This window comes from Pagrus pagrus (genome assembly GCF_965226575.1).
Source record: "Pagrus pagrus genome assembly, chromosome: 8".
Taxonomy (NCBI): Eukaryota; Metazoa; Chordata; class Actinopteri; order Spariformes; family Sparidae; genus Pagrus; species Pagrus pagrus.
The window spans coordinates 17,416,534-17,437,844 of record NC_140192.1 but is presented as its reverse complement, the minus strand read 5'-3'; the positions used below and the strand labels follow the sequence as shown (position 1 = coordinate 17,437,844).

Below are 21,311 nucleotides of genomic sequence, written 5' to 3'. Positions count from 1 at the left end.
CGTTTGTTTACATTCGATCACCATCGACCCTCTTCGGCCATTGAAGCAATGCAATGCAACGATTCCTCACAAATTGCAATTGTTTTTTTTTTGTTGTTTTTTTTGTTGTGACGAAGCTTCAAATGTTGGCGTGTGGACCGTGCACTTTACTGTGGAGGCCGATGTTCACGCTCACTCTAATCTAACCTGATAATCAGTTCTCATTTGGCTTAACTAACCAGTCAGACTGCATGTGGTTTAACCCCGACACAGATCATAGCCTTGGTATAACAATGTGAATATCAAAGTGCAGTATTCCTACATATATTACATCGATGGCAGCAATAAGCTTCTGTGCCTCTGTACTCTTCCTGCTCCTTCAATGTGAATTGGTCATGTTTTGATAGGCAATTTAGAACCGTTGTTTGTAACTCATAGACTATATTTAATGATAAACAGTATCAACGCTAAAACACTTAGAGATTTTCTAGAGGAGAGTAGTTTTTTTTTTTCTACAGTGAAATTCATCTCGTGTCCTTAAACATGCAGGCTTAATGCAAAGTCCAGTGGCTACAGTTTAGAGTAGAATAAGACGAGATAATGATGCAATATAACTCTCTAAGCACTTGAATGTAGGTGTGGAAATACTTTATTGTCTTCACTTGTTACTTAATGAATATGAAATTCTATTTGAGCTCAAATTGGATTGAAGGAAAAACCAAAAAGAACAGAAACCAAACTGATTGAAGGGACTTTTTTTAAATGAATTTAAAACCCAGAAATGTTAAATTAACCCACTTGGTTGGGACTGGGTGTCGTTCGTTCAGGCTGGCATGAAAAAATTTGCAACTAATTTTTGATCAGCCTTTTAGCTTCCTGTGTATGTGCCATGACAGTGCGTCAGTTGGTTGTTTAGTGTCAAATATTCCTGTGCTCACACACCGTTGGCAACTTCTCATAAGCAGAAATCAGCAGGGTTTTATTTTTTTTTGTGTCCTTGCTTGGATGAACTCTGGTCGACATCTCAACACCAGTATTTGATCAGCTGTTGATGTTTTATGGTAGAAATACTCAGAGGCAGAGCTGCTGTAAAAAGGGGCTTTAATCTATCCTCACAAATCCTTTTACCTGGTTTCTGTGCTTCTGTCTATAAAAAATATTAAAGAGTCCCACATGATGTGTGACTTTGGACTGTTTTAGGTTAAAGAAACATGGTGAAATCGTTGGTTGTCAGTCCAAAGTGTTGGTGTGATCTAAAGCAGCTGACGAAGAGCTTTGGTGACCAAATATAGCCTGCGTAGATTTTAAAATTTTTGAATGAAATTCTTACATACAAGCCGCACCTACGTGCCAGTGAATCAGAATATGGCCATGACTTTATAAGTGCCAAAAAAGGGTGGTATTCCTAAATTGTTCCTCGTATATCCAGGACTTCGCTGCAGGTTTGCTTTGTTTTGCTGCATTTTCGAAATATGAGAGCAGCACAGATGACTTTTCTTTTACATGTCGTCCTGTTTACGTTATAGTAGAGCTATAGTTCACTCATCACATAGCCTCGAAATTGATATTGTTCATTCTGACAGATTGCTAACCAAGATTTGATCAGTCCCATCTGACAGCGTGACATGCAATGAACCTGCAAGATAGGACAGACCGAATGAGAGCAGTGAAGTTGCCTGCGGTGTGACCACACATTTTAATTAAATTCCTTTTTTTATTGCAATTATTACATTTTATTGAAGAATTTTAAGGCTTTCTTTTATAGTGGAAGTTGTTTGGTTTCCATTTCTAGATACAAAGTGCCTTTCTGTGGCATTCTTATTTACCCGACCAACAACGCTGGGAGAATTATTTTTTTTTCCCCACATTCCTACAAATGAATGACATTTTTGTCTCTTGACATTTAGCTGAAGATGTAAAATGGTTCTGATTAAAGGAAAGACACTGAAAATCAGGTGACGAGTTGATGCAAGTCTTTCAGGTAACCAGCTCACAGTCAGAGAGGTCTTATTAGAAAGTACATTTGGAGGCTGGCGGACAAGTTATTCTGTTACTCCAAACTAACCGTAATGTACTTAGTGACACAACCTGGTATCCTAAACTGTTTTTCTTTATGTTGAACACAACCGGCTGATGGCACATTCAGTAGTGTAAATGTAAATCGTTGTGCTAAAAGGAATGCTTGGTGAGTGTTCTGGTGATATCCGTCAAAATGGTGAACATTTTGATTTTTTTTCTTTGTTGTTTTAAATCCATACAATCCTAAAGGGCTGTATGTTTGTTAATCCTCACTGTGCTGCTGTTATTCCGCCTTAGAGCAGCAAGTGAGAAAGTGACCCATCTTAGTCACCCATGCACACATGAATCATACACATTATTGTACAAATGTATTAACTGCTAAGATGTTATTCATGTGTTTAGCTGAAGGTAAGTTCGGAGAACAGTTAATGTTACTTGATGCTTCTGTTCCACGTCATGTTTCCGCTCATATCACCGCCTGCTTTTATCGGGCCTTTGTGTTTGTTGGGCCTGTCAGTTCAGTTTTTATTATGACTATTATTTGCTTTGTTTCTGTTCATTTTTCATTTAGTAAGACAGCCATACTCAGAAACATCTTGTTCATGTGTATTGGTGGATGGATCTATAGTTTGGACAGCAAACCATCAAAGCCAAAAAGACAAATGAAAGGGACGACCAGAGCCATTAACTGCACTTTATTTTCTTTTTTAAAGTGTGAGAGAATATTATTCCAGGATTTGTCTGAACAAACAAACATAGACATTGAATATGTTGTTACATATTGTTTACATTTGCAAGTTTTCTGTGCTTTTGCCTCTCTGTTTGGGGTCTGGTTTAACCCATTTCTTAGAAGTTTCAGTCAGCTTTACATCCTGGTAGAAGCCCCAGAACAGATGTGTAAAACTTTGGGAATTTTTATTTGAAGTCAAGTCAACTCTTCAGTTTTAGTCATACAGCTCCTGGTACCGCTCCTGCAGAAAGAATAAAACCTATAGATCAATAAATTGTCTTATACATATCTTGTTTTTGCAACAGACTATGTAAAAGGTCCTGTATCATACTGTGAGTGTGAATGTATTTCTTTATAGAATGTTACTGATAAATAAAAAGCATTCAAAATCAAAATTCACCTTGGTTCCTTTTTTATAGCTCTTTAAAGTATAATGAAGTTTAGAGTCTCTCCACCACTACACCATGTGCAAGATGTTCCTGTTGTAACATGGCTGTCTTTGTTTGAGCTCTCTGTCGTCCAATCAGACTGCAACAAAGCGAAGCAGATTTAATGTCCTGAATTTGATGGTCAAAACAAACGTTAATGCACAAAACATGTCGACTGTGTTTGTCCTGCACAAGTGTGTGAAACATTAAAACGTAAGCAGCTTATTTTGAGATGCGCACCCTGCAGTGTTTATGTTAAAGCCCTGATGGTGATAAACCAGTTCAGTGTGGTGAATTTAAGATGGAACATTTCCCCTGGCTTCATCTGACTGTTTTCTCTTCTAAAGTTGTTCTCAGAGGGACTCAGTTGCAGGTGTCCTGAGCATATATGGATCACCTCAATTTTTTCATGTTTTTTCTGTAATTGTACTTAACTCTTTACTTCTGTCTGTAGTTATAATTATTTCACTTGTAGATGATTAGGAAGGTTAATTTGTAGGTTAATTTGTCACTTACAGATGGCTCATTTGAGTAGAGGCATCGTAATGTCTTTAACATGGTATATAAGTCAGTGGCTGTTTGTAAGACACAAAACACTACAACTCAATCATTTATGTGAGTAAATCTATTTATTTATGTTTCAAAGAGGGACTGATACTGATGTTACATGAATAATTTAACAGTCAAAGTGAATTTTTATCAGGATAACAAGCTGTTATTTAATTGATCAAATATATGGTGCAGCTCATTATACAAGATGAAGATACTAAAACAAAAAAAAAAAAACTGTAGAGCCTCTGATTTAGTCTGTTTTATGATGTATTGTAGAGTGATATGGAGAAGTTGCTACAACTAAAATATTTCTCACCTTTACCTAACCAAAGTTTTAGTAAAACCATGAATCTTGTCCAGTGATTTGACCCCACACAGGCTGATGATTGATATTTTAATCCGTCTAATCCTGTTATTCAAGCCTGAACAGATGGATTAAAAAAAAAACAAGCAACCTTTTTAATCACTTAACATGTACAGTATGGTACCTTTTATTAAAATGATTTCACACTGGGGCTATTTACATTTTCACAGGTCTGTTGACCTTCAATTTATTCTTCTCAAAAACACAAATCCTCCGCTGTGTCAAAGTAAAAACAAATTAACCTCAATTTGAGTCCTTACTACCGGTAAGTACTTTTTCCCCTATTGTGCCGTTCAAATCATAGAAATTCAAATAAGAAAATGAGTAGGTGTGTGTGTGTTTTATTTTCTTTAATGTTTAATGACTTTATAGGCAGAATCGCATGTAATTTAAGATTCCTCTCAGGATTATTTTCCTTAATGATTATTTGTTGACTCTTTAAAATGTCCTGAAGAGTTCTCAAAGTGTTGTCTTCAAATAGCTATTTGCTATATGACCATCAGACCAACACCTTCAGGTATTTAATGATACAATCTTATGAGTGAATGACTGAGAGGATGAAAAGAAAACAGTTAATTTAACATTTAAGTAGAAGAAAGTCAAACTGAGAATTTTATTTAATTTTTACAATATTAATGAGATAAAAAAAAAACAACTCAGAATTTTTCTTTTCATAACTGAATTATCAAGCTGTTCTCAGAGGATAATAAGGTCCCCAGAACACTGAAGCTGAAAGGTGTCAGGGTCCGCCACATATAAACAAAGTAAAACAGTATGAAATTGTGTTGTCCTTTTAGGGTCAGTGTGTTTATTCAGTCATGAAAATGAAGAGTTTGTTTATTTAATTTGTTTAGGTGAAATAAATAAATAAAATTAATCGGTCTCTTCTGATTAAAATGTCTTCGCTAACATAGTGCTCCTTTAATTAATTAATCATTTTGACTGGGAGACTGTCCTCCCAGTATTTTGTGAATACACACATTATTATACAAAGACTGTTACGTAATAAAATTAGCAGTCATTTGTTTTCAGTAACCTTTTGGTTCAGAGTCGCTCAGTTTAAATGTTCGGCTCTCTGCAGCTTCATCAAATCTATCTATGTTCCGTCGTAGTTATTGTGTGAGGGAAGAGACTTCTCTAAGCTCCTGCCTGCTGTCGGACATTTCTAACAGATTTTATCTTCCATCAGACAAGAGAACAATCACATGCATGTTTTCACCACTTATTTGTATCTTTAAGAGATCAGACTCGGCATGTAATCCTTCAGCTTTTACCCAAAGGAACATCGACAAAACAAATCTGTGTGTCAGTCTGTCATCTTCTCTCGTGATTAAAGATGTGAGATGGTGTGAGATTGTCTCACTCTGAGAGGTGAACATGATTACAAATTATAATCTGGAACAAGTCGGGTGGAGCGAACAGATGCAGCGCACCTCGTGTTTCCTGCATTATTATGTTTTATTCTTTAGACTTTATTATCTTGTATTGCTGTCTCGTTACATTTATCAAAAACAAAGCTTTTGGCTAATCTGCCATCACGTCCTGCCAGTTTGGATTGTTGAAGACGTGGAGTGGTTTCCATTTTCGTGTTCACAGCAGGGGGTCCTTTCTCTGCTTTCTAATGTGGAGCTTCCACTAATGGGGAACAATAAATTGGCTCATTGTGTATGGCACGCTTTATTTTGAATATAATTGGAGACTATCCACTTGCTAATTAGGCTAATTTCTAAGTTGTCATTATGCAAATCTCTTGGAAATAAATTTACACAAGGCTCAAAGTTTTCAACAAATGCCAATTGTGCGAAAGAATTTATAGAAATGCACAAGTAAAAAGTAGGAAATGCAGAAAAGGCTTCTTTTTAAAGTCTAAAGGACGTGACAGAAGGCTTAAATCTATTACAAGAGATGGGAGATTTAATTTTAAAAGCAACTTTGTGAATCTTGAAAAGCTGGGCGTCTCATTTCTTCTGCCTCTAAGCCGGCTCTTCTTATTGCAGGGTCAGAGAAGAGAAGTCAGAGCAGATTTTAGACCATATTGAGTTTTGTGATTTCTCCTTTGCTCCTCCTTCTGCTTCAATATTGGACCAACTGTTGGGATTTGTATTTGTGGACATGCCAACATAAACCAAGTAATCCTGCTTTCAGTAATACATCTCACAGAAGTCAAAAGGGCCAAAGATGTTCTTGGGAAATGAAAACTTGTAATCTTGGCATCAAGATTCTTCTTCTGTCACTCATCTAGTTATTTCTAACATCAGACTTTAGAACATCTGGAACGACCTGAGTTTAAAAATTGAAATGCACATTTAAGAGAATATTAAAAAATACAAAAACACTGTTAACTTCTTTAACTGTTGGATTTGTGTCTTGTTTCTGCAGATACTGATGTGATAAAGACTGAGCAGACCAATGAGGAGCTCATCGTTCCTGACCCCGCATCGACTACTGCAGAGGATCTGCAGCCGGTATCGGTCAAGGAGCACAAACCAGGCAGAAAGAGCAACTGCAGACCGGGTGAAGAGTCCGAAAGTGACTTTGAGTCCGATCCTCCTTCGCCAAAAAGCAGCGAGGAGGAAGAGCCGGAGGAGGAAGAAGGCCTGAACAGTGAGCACGGTGAAGACACTGAGCCAGAGAATTTAGGACAGAGGCCTCTGCTGATGGACTCTGAAGAAGAGGGAGAGGAGGACGAAGACAAGCACAGCTCTGACTCGGACTACGATCCCAGCAGGGTCAAGAGTCGCTCGAAGAAAGCTCTTGCTGCTAAAGCAGCTGCCAGGAGGAGTCCTGAGGAGGATTCTGGCATGACTCTGATAACTCCTCCAGAGTCACCCAGTAAAGTAAGAGCTGCTCCAGATGTGGATGATGTGGATGTTTTTGGTGCTGTTCCTTTCCTTGGAGGGGCCTCGCCTGTCCAGCCTCCAGAAAGCACAGACATTTTTGCCAAAGCGCCTTTCAGGCAAGTCAGCCATGAGGAGAGAGCTGCAGATGAGTTTGATGTTTTTACCAAAGCGCCATTCAGCCGGAACCTCTCCAAGTCGGGCAAGAGTGGCAGTGATGTTCCCATGGGCCAAACACCGCCAGTTTCCCCTGAGGGCATTGACATCTTCGGCTTCTCTCCCTTCCAGCCAGGCCCCACTGACCCACCTCCCACCACCTCTAGAAGTGCAGAAGATATCTTCCGGACGTCTTATGAGGAGTCGGCCAGCCCTCAGCAACAGAGACTGAAGCAGCGCAGCCTCCAGAAGCTGTCGTCACGCCAGAGAAAAACCAAGCAGGAGGCCTCGGCATGCGGCAGCAACGGCAAACGGCACCACGGTACACCGACTGGAGGCCGAAAGACCAACAAGCCAACCTACCGCACACCTGAGCGAGTTCGCAGGCACAAGAAGGTGGGAAGGAGGGACTCACAGAGCAGCAACGAGTTCCTTAGCACCTCTGACTCTAAAGAGAACATCAGTGTTGATATAACCATGGCTGAAGGGAAAGACAAAGGAGCATCTCTGCCGGTAGAAGAAGCTCTTTTAGACCCGTTTGGAGCCAAACCCTTCCATCCTCCGGACGGCAGCCGGCATGGTCAGTATCAAGGACTCGCTGATAGCAAGAGCGACATGAGCACAGCCAATGGCAAGTCCTGGACGGGTTCTCTTCACAGTGCTCTCGGAGAAAGCAGAATCATGGATGATTTCGGGGCGGTGCCCTTCACAGAAATGGTTGTCCACAGTGGACCTCAGCAGCAGCAGCAGCAGCAGCAACAGCAGCAGCAGCAGCAGCCACCGGCCTCACAGCCGCTGGAGCTCGACCCGTTCGGAGCTGCACCTTTTCCCACGAAGCAGTGACTTTTGTTGCATCTTCCCACTTTGCCAGTTGCTGTCAAATAACCCTTGAGCATTTTTTCTTTTGGCTTGGAACCAATCAAGAAACAACAAGCTAACAATGTCCTAACTCTTCTTTTTTTTGAAAAAAGAACCTTTTAATACACCTAAATCCTGTGGAGTGTGAGTGATGTTTCCACATATCTTTCAGCTGTATCTGTTTGCTGAGAAGCCTTTAATGCTGCAACGCTTGTAAAAACTGGGAGAAATGGAAAAACCCACTCGAAAAATTGTAATGTGATTTTAAGCTTAGCGTTTGACCGCTTGACTTGCTGCAAAAAGCTCTATGGCCTGCCTTCTGATCTACCAATATGTTTTTTTTTTTAGCACCACAAAGCCTTACCTGAGCTGGGCTCTGCCTTGCTGCACAGTACCTCGGAAACCACGGCACAATCGGCCTGCGTTGGCCTTTCATGTCGGTGGAATTGTTTGGGAGTTGACCTTAACCACTTTGTTTTGTCCTTATTAGACCTTCTCTATGCATAATTTCACAGTAGTCTTTACGCAGCCAAATGTGACTGTCAATTATGTTGCATTACACTTCGAATACTAGAAGGGATCGATTTATATAGTTCTTCCTGAAAGAAGTTTGATTTGTTAATTGGGTCAGGTTGAAATTTAGGCTCTTAACTGTTTTCGTTTTCTCTAGCAGTAAACTCTTTGTAAGTATTGTTAACTTTCTTTTGTATTAAGTTACAACTCAGCACATTCTGTTAGAAGTGAGGACAAAATAAAACACAAAGCCACATTAGATCACTAGTCTAGGTTTGTGTTTAGAAGTTTGACCCGTACAGAAGCCCCACAAGCTGTAGCGCTAATTTCTAAGCTCCTAAAATTAGCTGTCGGAAAAGTTTCTGAGTAATTTATGCTTAAAAATAAATGGGAATTGCAGCTCTAGTTAAAGGATAAGGCTGGTGGTATTCCATATATTTTATTATTGTCAACAAAACCCCAGACTATGATCAGCAATGTTAGGCCATTTCTCAATACTGTCTGACTTCCCTTCCCTGCCTGGGGCTCTCAGCCTCAGGCCCATTGGTTCCTACTGAAAACATAAATCAGTTCAGGAACAGTTTGACATTTTGTGAAACATACTAATTCACTTTATTGTTGGGAGATGGCTTGGAAAAATGGTAGCTTAGCATAAAGACTGGGAAACAGACATGCTGTGTCCGACTATACCAAAATAATCATGCCAGGAAGTTACTGTGCTCAGACAAGAAATGGTTTAACTCACAATCCACTCTAAGACCACAACAACAAACAAGATTTAATTAATTTTTTACCTTTGGACAGAGCCAGGCTTGCTTTTTTCCCCCCTGCTTGTGGTCCGTATGCTTAGTTAAGCACAGCTGCCTGCTGTCTATGGCTTCATATCTAAAGGGTAGATGTGAGACAGGTCTCTATCTTTTCAAACTCTTGGCAAGAGTCTCCCCAAAATGTCAAACTATTCCTTTAAAAACAGATGACAGATACATATTTTCACACGTACGTATTTTTCATACGTAGTTTCCTTAAACATCTGGTCACTGTAGTTTTCATTGACCATTACCCAAACAGCAGGAAAATGTTATTTTGTTAGGGACTATTTTCAGCTGCGGATTTATCCACATTTCGTGCCTTAATGAGCATTTCTTGCAGCAGATGAGTGCATGTCGAACTGAGTCACTTTAGACTACACTGTGTATGTTCATGGCAATGAAGGAACATGTCACCCAGTGCGGCTCATCGATGCGTTTATAATAGTTTATGGCCAAAAATGCAGCTGCAGTTATTCCTCGGTGGCACAGAGGAATAAGATTATCAGCCTTCGATACACACAATACTTGTCCGTAGGATCAGTCTGTTATCGGTTTTGGTCTTTTCCATGTTATTTGTTGACAATAACCACAATATGGAGTATCACCAGAGTTATTCTTTAACACACGTCTTTCCACTGCAGAATGTGAATTGGCATGTTCATAAAGGGAATAACCATTCAAGGAGATCTCTGTGATATGAAATCAGGTCATTTGTCTTCATGAACCCATTTTTCAGCGCTGAACTCTTCCATGAACCAGTTCTCTGTGTGCTCTACATCGACCGCCTTAAGCACTGCATATACCTTCACGACCATTGGCACATTTGTTTGAATTGAACCTGCAGGTTTCTGTGTGTTCACCGGTGGAACCATTTGATACAACTACTTTCCATCTTTTTTTCACAAGGGTAAATCTTATATTGTATTTATCATGCTATACTGCTGTTTGATGCAATAAAAAAAGTCATCTCAGTGAGGTGGATGCTGTTAAGTGGAATCTAAAACAATGCGGATATACACTTTTTGAACATGGTTGATTTTATTTAAAGTCAAGTTCAGCAGTTTGATCGCTCAGGTATGAAAAGTCAAGATACAAAATTTCCACTGCTACAAAATGGGTCTTAGACACACAGCTGATGTCTCTCAGAGCTTATCAAAGACTAAATGTTTTAGAGAAACTGTTACAGACAGTACAGAGCAGGTTCATGGTGAATAATTTAAATACAGAACAACAAAAATAATCTGAAATTGTAACACCACAGAACATTTGACTCAGTCTACAACTTAAAAACATTAAATATCACACAAACAACAAAATGACTTTCATCCCAAAATGAGAACGCTACCTGTTGTAATTCATTGATTACAAAAAAAACTGCAAATAGGACATGCATTAATATGTTAAGCATTAAGACTCTTTGCTTACTAAACTCTAACATTTGGTAGAATTTAAAACATTACATTTTTGAAGTTTCAAGCAATTCGGTTAAGATTTTTTTCCAACATGGATGTGTTGCATTTTGGAATAAAGACATTAAAACACAAAACAACAGTTGACTTTTAACATTGCACATCACCCTTTATGAGCTGAAGAAAAAGTATTGTGGGTTCTCGTGTCTGAAAATGCTGAAGATTCTCTCGGCGGTTTCGGCAGAGAAAGCAGTCTAATCTTTAAATCAAGAGTCTGCAAAGTGCAGAAACAAGCTGCAGTTGTAATGTGAACTGCAATGCATGTGGATAAAGAGTGCTGAAAGTGCTTGAATCTTTAAATACAATAAAACTGTGTCCCAATTTCAAACTAACTTTAACTTGACAGTGATTACAGTAAACCTAAAAATGCCCCCATGTAGAATAAATCAATTGATTGATTTGATGGTCATGCTACATCTTGACACAAAGTACAAAACATGATGTAGTCCTTGGAAATTAAGTTTCTATGTTGTCACTCTGAATATACAATCAAAGCGCCTGTAGAAAGACACGCTTCTTCCCCCCACAGTCTCGTGCCTGTGCAGTGCTTCAACACTGATACGTACAATATACAAGCTGCTTAGTAATGCACTCTCAACATTATCTCATATCGTAGACATCAGTTTCAGTTCAAAGTTTAGAATTGGGACACAGTTTTAAGGGGTACAAGTCTCACTAGCAGCCCCTAGAGGCTGAGCTGCTCCTCTACACCCAAAATCTCATCACTCATCCTTTTGCTACGCCTTAACCTTTACTAGTTACAGCTGAAAATAATACAGTAAAGATGTGAGGGAGAGAATTTACAATAAAACAATAGTTTGTAATACACTGTGCTTAAATATGTGTCAGTTTAAACGCAGACACAACATAAAAAGAAAAAAATCATCAAGTCCTGGAGCATCACATACTAACACATCTGCAGTCTTCATAGTACCTGTATTTAAAGTAAATACATTTGATCATCCTGGGACTGAAACACTGTGTGTCTTACTCAGCAGCAACAAACTGAAAACACTAATGCTGCACACACTGAACACTGACAAAATGTCAAAGTAAGATGACGTGATGAAGATAACATGTTAAGCAGTTGCTCTGTCTCTTTGGTTTTTCTATCTAAACATGAATTGTGCTGAAAGATGCTTGTTAGTTTTTGCTTGTTTTTGGAACTTTCCTCACAGTTTCACCACAAACAACTTTGAATTGTGTGGAAGTAAAAGAAGAAATGATTGGGCTCAGCAGATCTTAACAATGAACAAACAGATTTGTTTACTCACATATACACATACTTTTAGCATTACTGTGCAGAGTGGTGACATCAACACCTAAAACATTTTTCATTTTTCCCTTTTAAGGTCAGTTTACGTGAGTACTTAATGAAGGAAGCCAAAAGTTAATTAAATTTAACAAGAGCTACATGGTGTTTCATTAACAGGCACTTACAGTAATGTGTGATCTCTTGCCAACCTTGGAGATTCGAGCCAGTTTTGAAATGAAAGCTGCTTTTACAGTGTTGGAGATATTCTAGTTTGACTGCAGAATTTCTGTGTTTTGTTTGGTGGCAATGTGGTAAAAATTAGATTGAACCACTGCGACTGTTTACCTACAATCACTCAAGAGGTCCTGTTTTATCTTAACAACACGCACTCGACACATGTCACCTGTCATCCTGGAGGTCACAGGTCTGATTCCTGTTTACAGAGATTCACAGGTCAGGTGGACTGAAGACTCTTGCAGGTAAGAATGTGTCCGACTGTGCTGACACTGAGATGGACTGATGGCCTGTCCCTTATGTCTCCCTGTCTTCCACCTGTGCATGCTGGAACACACTGCAGCTGTTCACCATCCTAAACACAGAAAAAAACAGTTTAAACAATGACAGAATAATTAAAGAATTACATTTATCGTAACATGTTTTTTTTCTTTTTCTATGCCCTTTAACATCTCAGTCATTTTTACTCGTATTTAATCTTCCCAGCCTGGAGAACAACTGGAGGCTTAACATTATTTAGCTTTAGAGTAAAGTGCAGCTTACAGTTTAACAGAGCCGTGGCGTGCAGCGCAGCATCCTAGACGTGTTGGGGGGTGTCAGGGCAGGGCTGGCTGTGTCTGTACGCCATGATGAAGCATGATGATTGGTGCCACCAGTAAAACATCAGCACCAGCAGCAGGTGCCACACCTGGTGACTGGAGCCCAGGTAGTTCAGTTGACCTGCAGCAGCAGGAAATAAAAAACAGTTAAAGACGCATGCTGGAGGATCATTTGTGATTTGGAAAACAATACTGTTGCTTTTAAGACTTGAGCATTAGTATGATTCAAGTAAGCGTTTATCATGACAATGTTATTTCAGGTAATTTGTCCAGACATTTTGTGGAACCGGATCTGGAAAATACCAGATCGATATCTCTCGCTCTCTCACTCACACACTCTCTTCAGCTCTAAAGATGCCTGAAATGTGACAATGATGAAGAAACATGCTTAAAGTTTATATTTTAAAATCACATAAAACAAATACTGAAACATTGTTTATCAAGCTCACAGCTGTTTAAGACACCATTTCCTCCAAAAAATAAAACTACATTTCATTGGTTAATATTATAATGTTGATAATTTTCTGATCAACGATGGATCTTGAAGTTGTTCAGACAGTAGGAAACATTTCAAATGACATGGAAAGAACAGAGTGAGTTGCTCTGAAGAACAGTGGAAATCAAAAAGCGGTCTCACCTGGGAAGTAGCGTTCGGGTACTTTTGAAACGTAGAAAATTAGAGCTAATGCAGCGATGAAATACATCCCCAGGATTCGAGGAACAAAAGCCTGAGGAGAAGAAATATTTATTCAACTGATGTGTGGAGAAAAATTAACAGCAGCTATGAGACAACAACAACTAAACACAACGAGTCCTATCCCTGCCGAGTGAGTGATTAGAATAAATGACAAAGACATTTAAAGATGAACGGCGTGGTTCAGCACCATGTTGTCTGAGTCAAACTACTGGCAAGATCTTTATGACGCAGACTGATACTAAATCTGTGAGGAAAACTTGACAAGAAAACTGTTCTGCAAATATTCTGGCATCGGGAAGAATTTAAGCAGATTACCCATTCCTCTATAAAAAAATACTTCAGCAGTTTAACTGAAAATATTAAAGCTTCACACAGCTCAACATCAAATGTAACCACTCATATAAACCCAGAACATCACAATTCATATTTCCTAACCTGGACGAGCTCTGAGGAGAAGCCTCCGGTGAGGCAGATCCAGTGGATGGTGGGGATGAGGCCGTATCCGGCCACCGAGCAGAAGATGAGCGAGCGCAGCTGCTTCCACTGCTTGCTGAGGTAATGAGGGTGGATCTGAGCAAAAAAGACGGCCAGGATCATGGCCAGGACCGTCACCAGGTACACCTGCCGCCAGTACTGCGGGGACAGGAAGGGCAGAGGTTAAATCAAACCATCCACACAGAAACACACACTCCCTCCCTGTTCACAGTGACACATGGACATCTCACTGCGACTTCTTACATTTCGAAAATGCATTTGAGACCTTTAAAAAAGAATTGATGCGTTAAGAGTAGAAACAACTGTGCTACGTACAACATACTGTGATTGCATGTTTTGCATACTGGACTGCTGACCCTGTTCTGTAATCAACTTATGAGTGGGCATGCAACACAGAAACACAAAAATACATGAGGAGAAAACATTTTGTACTTTTCTCCACGGCACTGAATCTTGAATAGAGCTTCTTTTTTTTTTAATGGTTAAACAATTATTAATCAATTCACAGAATGGTGTCACTCATCCATCATAAATGCCAAATGTTTGCTCATTTCAGCTTCTCAAATGTGAGGATTTGCTGCCTTATTTATATCTTTGGGTTTCAGACAGCGAGTAGAAAAACTACATAAAGACTTTGGTCTCTGGGAAATGGCGATGAGCATTTTTCTGTGTTATTTTTTTGGTCATTTTCAGTTTTTCCCACTTTTTTTTTTTAAATTAACACCTCAGGTTTTCTGATCTCCACCATTTCATGTATGTCTTTATATAATTTGCATAGGATGATATAACAAACTTCCTGAAACAAAAACAAAAAAAGTGAACGATTATACTTGTGCTAAAAACGGTTTCCAACTGTGTTGCTAACATATTTATGATCATAATCCAAACATACAGTCGTCACTGCTACTTAAACTTCTATAAGTAAGTGTGCACAGTCTGGACAGCCACGTCTCAGTCCCTTCTGTCCATTTGTGTGGATGTAGGCCTCCGTCCAGTCACACGTCCTCATGTAACGAGTCCTGCTGAATTTCACAGTGAATAAATTTGCACCAGGAACAAGGCCCCGCTCGGCTCCAGCCAATTTTTTTAAGCTCGTCTCCTAGCAGACACCATGTTCTCTCCTCCAAATCTGCATTTCTAAAACACTCTTGATGAGACAAGAGTTTGAATGGCTAAATATAAAAAAATCAGTTTTTCTTTAGGGACTTGGCTTGCCACAGGAGTGGAGCCACCCAGAAGCGGAGCCCTAGTCTTGGCAAGGACGGGGGGCCCCTTCGCTGAGACAGCTCCCAGACTTGCGAACGTCATATGGTGGGGAACAGGAGTGACGGACCGCTCCGTGAACGCAGCCATCTGGTTTGGGCTGGAGCAGATTTCAGCTGCGTTCTGGGGGCAAAATAACCCGGCGCTTCCAATATGCGGGGGAAAGCGAACAGTAAGGAGCACAGCCAAATACTTCAGGAGTAAAAAAATAAAAAAATAACTAAAAAATGAGAAGCAACCAGGAAGGGAAAAAAAATAACATGGTTGTGGGCGGCTGGAATAAGGAACTGAACAGGCTTGTGTCATCAGAGGCTGTTTTCCAAACGGCGAGCGCAGCAAAGGTGTCGTGTTGCTTATTCACCAGGAACAATGAGTCAATGAGCAGAGCCAGACTGTGGGCTCCTCTTCAGCTTTATTCAATTACTGCCTCTCAGGTCCAGGATATGAGCTCAGAGTCTCTGGGGAGGACTGACGTTAAATCTGTGATATGTGCAGGGAAGCTCACATAAACATATTTACATTATCTATAATGTGCATGCCCAAAGTGACATATTTAGATGGCTTAGTTCATCCAACCAACGATCCCCAACCCAAAGACTCTTCAGTTACAATCATAAATGGCAAAAAAAAAAAGCAGCAAATCCTTACATTATAAGAAGCTCCAACCAGCAACTGCTTGACATTTTTGATTGAAAAATATAAAACAATGTGTCAGTTATCAAAATAGGTGGCAATTCATCTTCTTTCAGACCAATAATCCATGCAGCTCTATTTGGTATCAACTAAAATGTGTCTGTACTGTAGCATCAATGTTAAAAAAACTGTTGGCTACCAAAATATCTCATCAGGTCCATAATCTTTTTTAGTCATTATTTGATTAGATTGTTTCAACTTCTTTAAAAGTTTATTCATGAAACAGGAAGTAGCAGTCTCACAAATTAAGTCCAGTTACTCTGTGTCTCTAAAGCTTTCAGACAGATCTCATGGATGAGATTGATGCAGATGTTAAGGGTGTGGGCAAGTTACTAATATATCAACTCTTAAAATCTGAAATTTCTTAAATTGTCCTAAAAACCATGATTTCACTGCTCCAGCTACTATAGTGTCTGGCAGGAAGGATACATCAGTTAAGTTAGTGATTGGTGAAAGCAAAACAAACCAAACCCAAAGAAACCGGCTAACAGGAACACAACGTTGGGCTGAAATCAGGCTGAATATCAAGATAATCAGTTGTGTTTAGACAAAATATGACATTTCACAATTTTGCTTATTTTATTATATCAATAAAAAGAAGCCAAATGTTTTCGTACATGAGTAGATAACTTATCAAATGTAGTAATGTCCTTGTATTGGTACTACAGATTTATTGTTTCACAAGAAAACAAAAGTCAGAGCCGAAGTGGCCTGACGGATTTTCTCTGAGATCATGGAAGAGCAAGGAGAAGATATATTAAGAGAAGCAGATAAAAGAAACTAGTGTGGAGGACAGGGGAGATATATGGAAACAGAATATGAAACAGTGGAACAGTTTGTTGTCTGTGAACTCGAAGAATAAGCCATTCACGATTAAACCGAGCCGAGGCAAAATTGAGTCACGGAGGATTTTTTTTTAAGGATTTAAACCGATGTTCTGGATGCAACTCCAGAGAGAGTCTGTGGTGCCGCATGAATAGATAAGGGTTTAGCTGACAAAGCAAGTGACTAATCTGGTTGGGGTTTTTAACTTTGACCTTGCTTATGAATTTACAGCCTTATTCTTTTTCTGTTGAATCCCTAACTGAGAAAATTTGATCATTTTTGCAGTCGTCTTGGCAGACGAAAACACAGTGGCACATTAAACCTGTTAAATTAAAGTCAAGCTCCGCTTTTTTTAATCCATTGCACAAATATTAAAGGCAATACTGATAATATTGTGGCAAACACAAAAAAGCTAAATTGAAATGAAACTTGCATGTGACCAGACATTGCTTTAAGTACAATGTTTGTTCAAGTGCAACTTCTGTATTTAATTATTTATTTTAACTTCCTCGTCTCCTGATTTTATTTTTGGCTATCCTTTTGTCTCCACGCACTTTGACATTATTATTTCAGGTGTATAGTTTTTAGTATATTTTATTTTTATTTCTATATGCTACATGCTTCATTTGTGTCAGTTATGTACAATGCCTCTGTTCTTGCTGCTTAGATACCTTAATCTCCCTGCATTAATAAAGTCTAACTTATCTGATCTAATGCATTGAAGGGCGAAGTAGCTTGTGAATTTCATTATCCTCGCTGTCAACATAAAGGGAACAAAATCACTACCATTGGCATAAGTCAGTCATAGAAGTGGACTGCAGGCTGGGGATGAACTTACATTGTTGCAGTAGAAGGTGTAGAAGACTCCGGGGACGTAGCAGCCCAGGATGCCGATGGAAACTCCAGCATAGTCCAGCGCCATCCAGCGGCGGCTGGTCTTCTCCGAGCGGTGGCAACAGAACAGGTGATAACCCACCGAACACAGCATGCACAGCTGAAGATGGAGACATCCAGAGGAGAGTCGGGCATTACAACGGCAAGTGATGTGATACGCACAGCGAGATAACAAGTAGAAAAATATTTATGATTTAAAGAGAGGTGTCCTAACCGTTTCCTCTCAAAATTAAGCCTTTTTTAATAGACTCTGATTTTTTTTAATTGGACTTGAAGACTCTGCTTGTCAAGCCTGGTCCAGCCAACTGCTGGACTGATTATTTTTCATTTGTTGACAATAACTGCCAATATTTTGGATAAGGTCTAATGTCCTTCTGTAGCCACTCAGATTAAGGTAACACCATGCAGTTGCCACATATTCAGTTTCCAAGATATTTGGCTAATTTGAAATCACCACATTGCTCAACACAAGGAGAAAGCTTGTTGTAATTGAGCCTGGAACATATTACATAATGTATAATGAGCCCTGCCTAGGTAAAATTGGCTAAATATAAAGATGACAGACAAAAACAGACCTGGAATAACTCGCAGTGAATCCTCATGAGTTCTTATTAGAAGTGAAATTGTGAGTTTCGTCTCAAAGAGTGAACATGTATGAGTTGATGCTTGGTCATTAGAAAGATACTTAAATGTGAAATCTGTAACTTAAACAAGATAAATAAAACAATTTGTAATGTGTAAGAATTCACTCCAACACCGAGAAGCTAAACTACTGAACATGATGCGACACCTCTGGCTCAGTCACTCCCAGTTTCCTGTCTCTAAATTGAGCAATACTTTGTTGGCAGCTTAACAGCGCAGATCTGACCCAACAAGATGTTCAACATCTGAGAATAGCTGACTAAGGAGAGACACTCTTACTGAGCTGGGTTTTGCATTTTAAAATAGTTCACCATACAGATGGATTTACTAACACGACATGAACTATAGACATTATAGATGCCAGCTCAGTCTTACTGTAAGATGACATCCTAATCAGTAAATTCTACCAACTCTCATGGCTGAAGTAAACTGGAAAACATGTTCCTGTACCTGGAAGCAGAAGAGCCCGATGGAGTAGATGACGTAGTCCTCTCTAGAGGCGCCCACGGCCGGCAGCACCATGGCCATGTTGTACACCCCGACACAGAAGAAGAGCAGGAAGCCTAACAGATGGCTCCAGATATTCACCGTCTCATTGGACAGGATGAAGAGGCTGCACAGAGGATTTACAATCTTTAAAACGATAACTCAGATAAAAATTTTAAAAAGTCATCCTACTCTCGGAAGCATCTTTTACTATGGACTGAGAACAATAATGTCACCCGCACAGCCCACAGAGTTTAAAGTCAAACGACTTTATGCTGTCTGAACATACAGTCAATCCCTGAGCTCCTGCAAGGTTCAAGATTTAAATGAACTTGAAGTGTAATTAGTTATTAAATAGCAGTAACTGACACATTTCTGTTGCTTCACAGATTGAAAATCAATCCAAAACTATTGACTTTTTCATTAATTAAATATTGCCATTAAAGAAGGCAAATAGGAAATCCAATCTGTATGGTATTTGTGGGGATGAACCTAGACAAAATGAGAGATTTAAATACAAAAACTGCAATGAATTTCTTTGCATGAAATATGCAACAGTTAATTAAAAATACCTGAGCCAACCTTTGGAGTTGACTCTGCACTTTTACCTCGAGGAGAGGGATAATGAAGTAACTATAGATTAATGATCACAAAGACTATCAAGCGACACGATTGCTCATTATCTTAGCCATATTTATGCAGCCCTGGATTCTACATTCAATAAATCTTATATATTAAAATGCAGCTGATCCCCTGTGCTGTTCTCCGCTTCTTACCTTTTGATGCACAGTCTGGAGGGCAGGTAAGCTCTGTATCCATCTGTGATGTAGGGGTTCTCCCTCAGAAACACCGGGATCTGTTCGTAGGTGTACAGTCGGATACCTCGGGGCACCAGCACAGGCCAATACTGATAACCTCCCAGCTCAATGTAGTGTGAAGTCTGGGCGCTCTTTTGAGGTTTCTGAGGCATGGCTGAGCCGGAGGAGTCTGCTTTAGTCAGACCTGAAGCTGAGAACAAAAAGTCAGATCCAGATCTGTAAAGGCTGCATCAAGTCTTATTGAACATTATAGCACAGTAGCTTGTAAGTCTCTCTGATCTGCCAGTAAATGTGGCAGATTTAAATGTTGTTTTTTTAACTGTCCATTGAAGCAGATTTACAAGTGACCCACTTATTGAAGTTATCTTTAATGATTTCATGAATTCAACAAGTGAAGATACTGGAGGCCTTTACCTGTGGCATCTGTGTGATCTAGAGTAGCTAATATCTGCTAGCTAGCATTAGTTGGTTGCTTTAGACGTGCAGCCACCGACTTGACTTGCATGTAATCTCATGTTACCTGCTTTAAGTATATCCCTCTCCACTAATACCAAACTCCGTTCCATAATATGGCAATTTTAGGCCTTGAGTGCTAGCAAACATTCACGCCTCCAGAAAAGAAGATAACGGAAGAGTTTAAGAAGCCTCTGGGTCGAAACTTTAATCCAGAAAACACACTATAAACCAAGCAACACTTATAAATAAAGTTTACATTTATACAAACGATCCTGCTCCTAGTCTTCCCTAGCTAATATACAACTGACTAACAGTACATTACATTGTATCGGGCGGCGGCGGTGGTAACTGTGACACAGATTATAAAAGTGTGATTTTGTTGACATAACGGGCTTGCTTTGCAAATTATTACAAGCCGACTACGCCCGAAGAACCAACGGAACCATTTACCACTTTAACTTAAGTGTTACCATGTAAAATATATTATCTTTGGCCAAGTCAATCTTAAAATATGAGAATTTTCAAAACAGTTTGGCAGCCAGAGGCTAATTACAGCTCGAGTCCGAACTGGCTAGGCTAGCTGACATGCCGCTTTGTTTAGAGTCAAGAAATTAACGACAGACTCACCTTTCAATTTGGTGTATGTGCAGTTTGTGCCATTTTGGGGTTTATAATACGTACTTCGCATTTGTAAACATATGTTGACATTAATCTAAAAAAAACAACGCAATGGTAAGAAGTTTCGGCTATAACATCTTCCAAATCACCACATACGTCATCAGTGATGGACCCCTCTACTGTGCCCAAGGAGGACTGCCTGAGTAAAAAGAACAGACGCACACACAGCAAATGGAAACAACCACACAGCTTTACATACAAAACAATATTCACATAATTTTCAAACACACAGTAACTGCATTTAAAATATTTTTTTTATCGTCAAAACAATCTTGTTTAGTGTGAAAAACCCACACAACAAAAACAAAAAAAACAAACATCTTATGATACCAAAAGCAACTATATATATATATATATATTACAGAAGCCCTAAAGGGCCATGCATTCATACATTTTATTTCCTGCGTTTTCCGGTGATAACGAGTTAATTTCATTTGTTTTCTCGAGATCTCGATTTATTATCTCGAAATAACGACTGCTGTTTTCCCCAGATAGCGATATAATTAATTCAAGATCTCGAGATAATGACTGTGATATGATAGGCCTGAGATTGGAGATGCCC

The 21,311-nt window shown here is 39.3% G+C and overlaps 2 protein-coding genes across 4 annotated transcripts in view; one reads left to right on the top strand and one right to left on the bottom strand.

Annotated features, from left to right (window-relative positions):
- Positions 1 to 10,216, top strand: part of bmp2k (BMP2 inducible kinase) — a 46,779-nt gene extending 36,563 nt beyond the window's left edge. For both annotated transcript variants that reach the window (XM_084360940.1, XM_084360939.1), the window contains exon 16: positions 6,452 to 10,216. In XM_084360940.1, the coding sequence (XP_084217066.1) occupies positions 6,452 to 7,908 (1,457 nt within the window). In that variant the 3' untranslated portion in view covers positions 7,909 to 10,216. The remainder of the gene's footprint in view (positions 1 to 6,451) is intronic.
- Positions 10,217 to 11,633: 1,417 nt separating this feature from the next.
- Positions 11,634 to 20,846, bottom strand: paqr3a (progestin and adipoQ receptor family member IIIa). Of its 2 annotated transcripts, none has more exons than XM_084360941.1 (8): positions 20,699 to 20,846; positions 19,574 to 19,805; positions 18,762 to 18,924; positions 17,614 to 17,769; positions 13,935 to 14,132; positions 13,440 to 13,530; positions 12,747 to 12,923; positions 11,634 to 12,558 (listed from the first exon to the last, which is right to left on the bottom strand). In XM_084360941.1, the coding sequence occupies exons 1-7, from the start codon at positions 20,757 to 20,759 to the stop codon at positions 12,781 to 12,783; spliced, it is 1,044 nt and encodes a 347-aa protein (XP_084217067.1). In that variant the 5' UTR covers positions 20,760 to 20,846; the 3' UTR covers positions 11,634 to 12,558; positions 12,747 to 12,780. The 2 variants fall into 2 exon arrangements, with proteins under 2 accessions (XP_084217067.1, XP_084217068.1); XM_084360942.1 differs by having other exon boundaries at positions 19,574 to 19,799.
- Between the last annotated feature and the right edge of the window lie 465 nt (positions 20,847 to 21,311).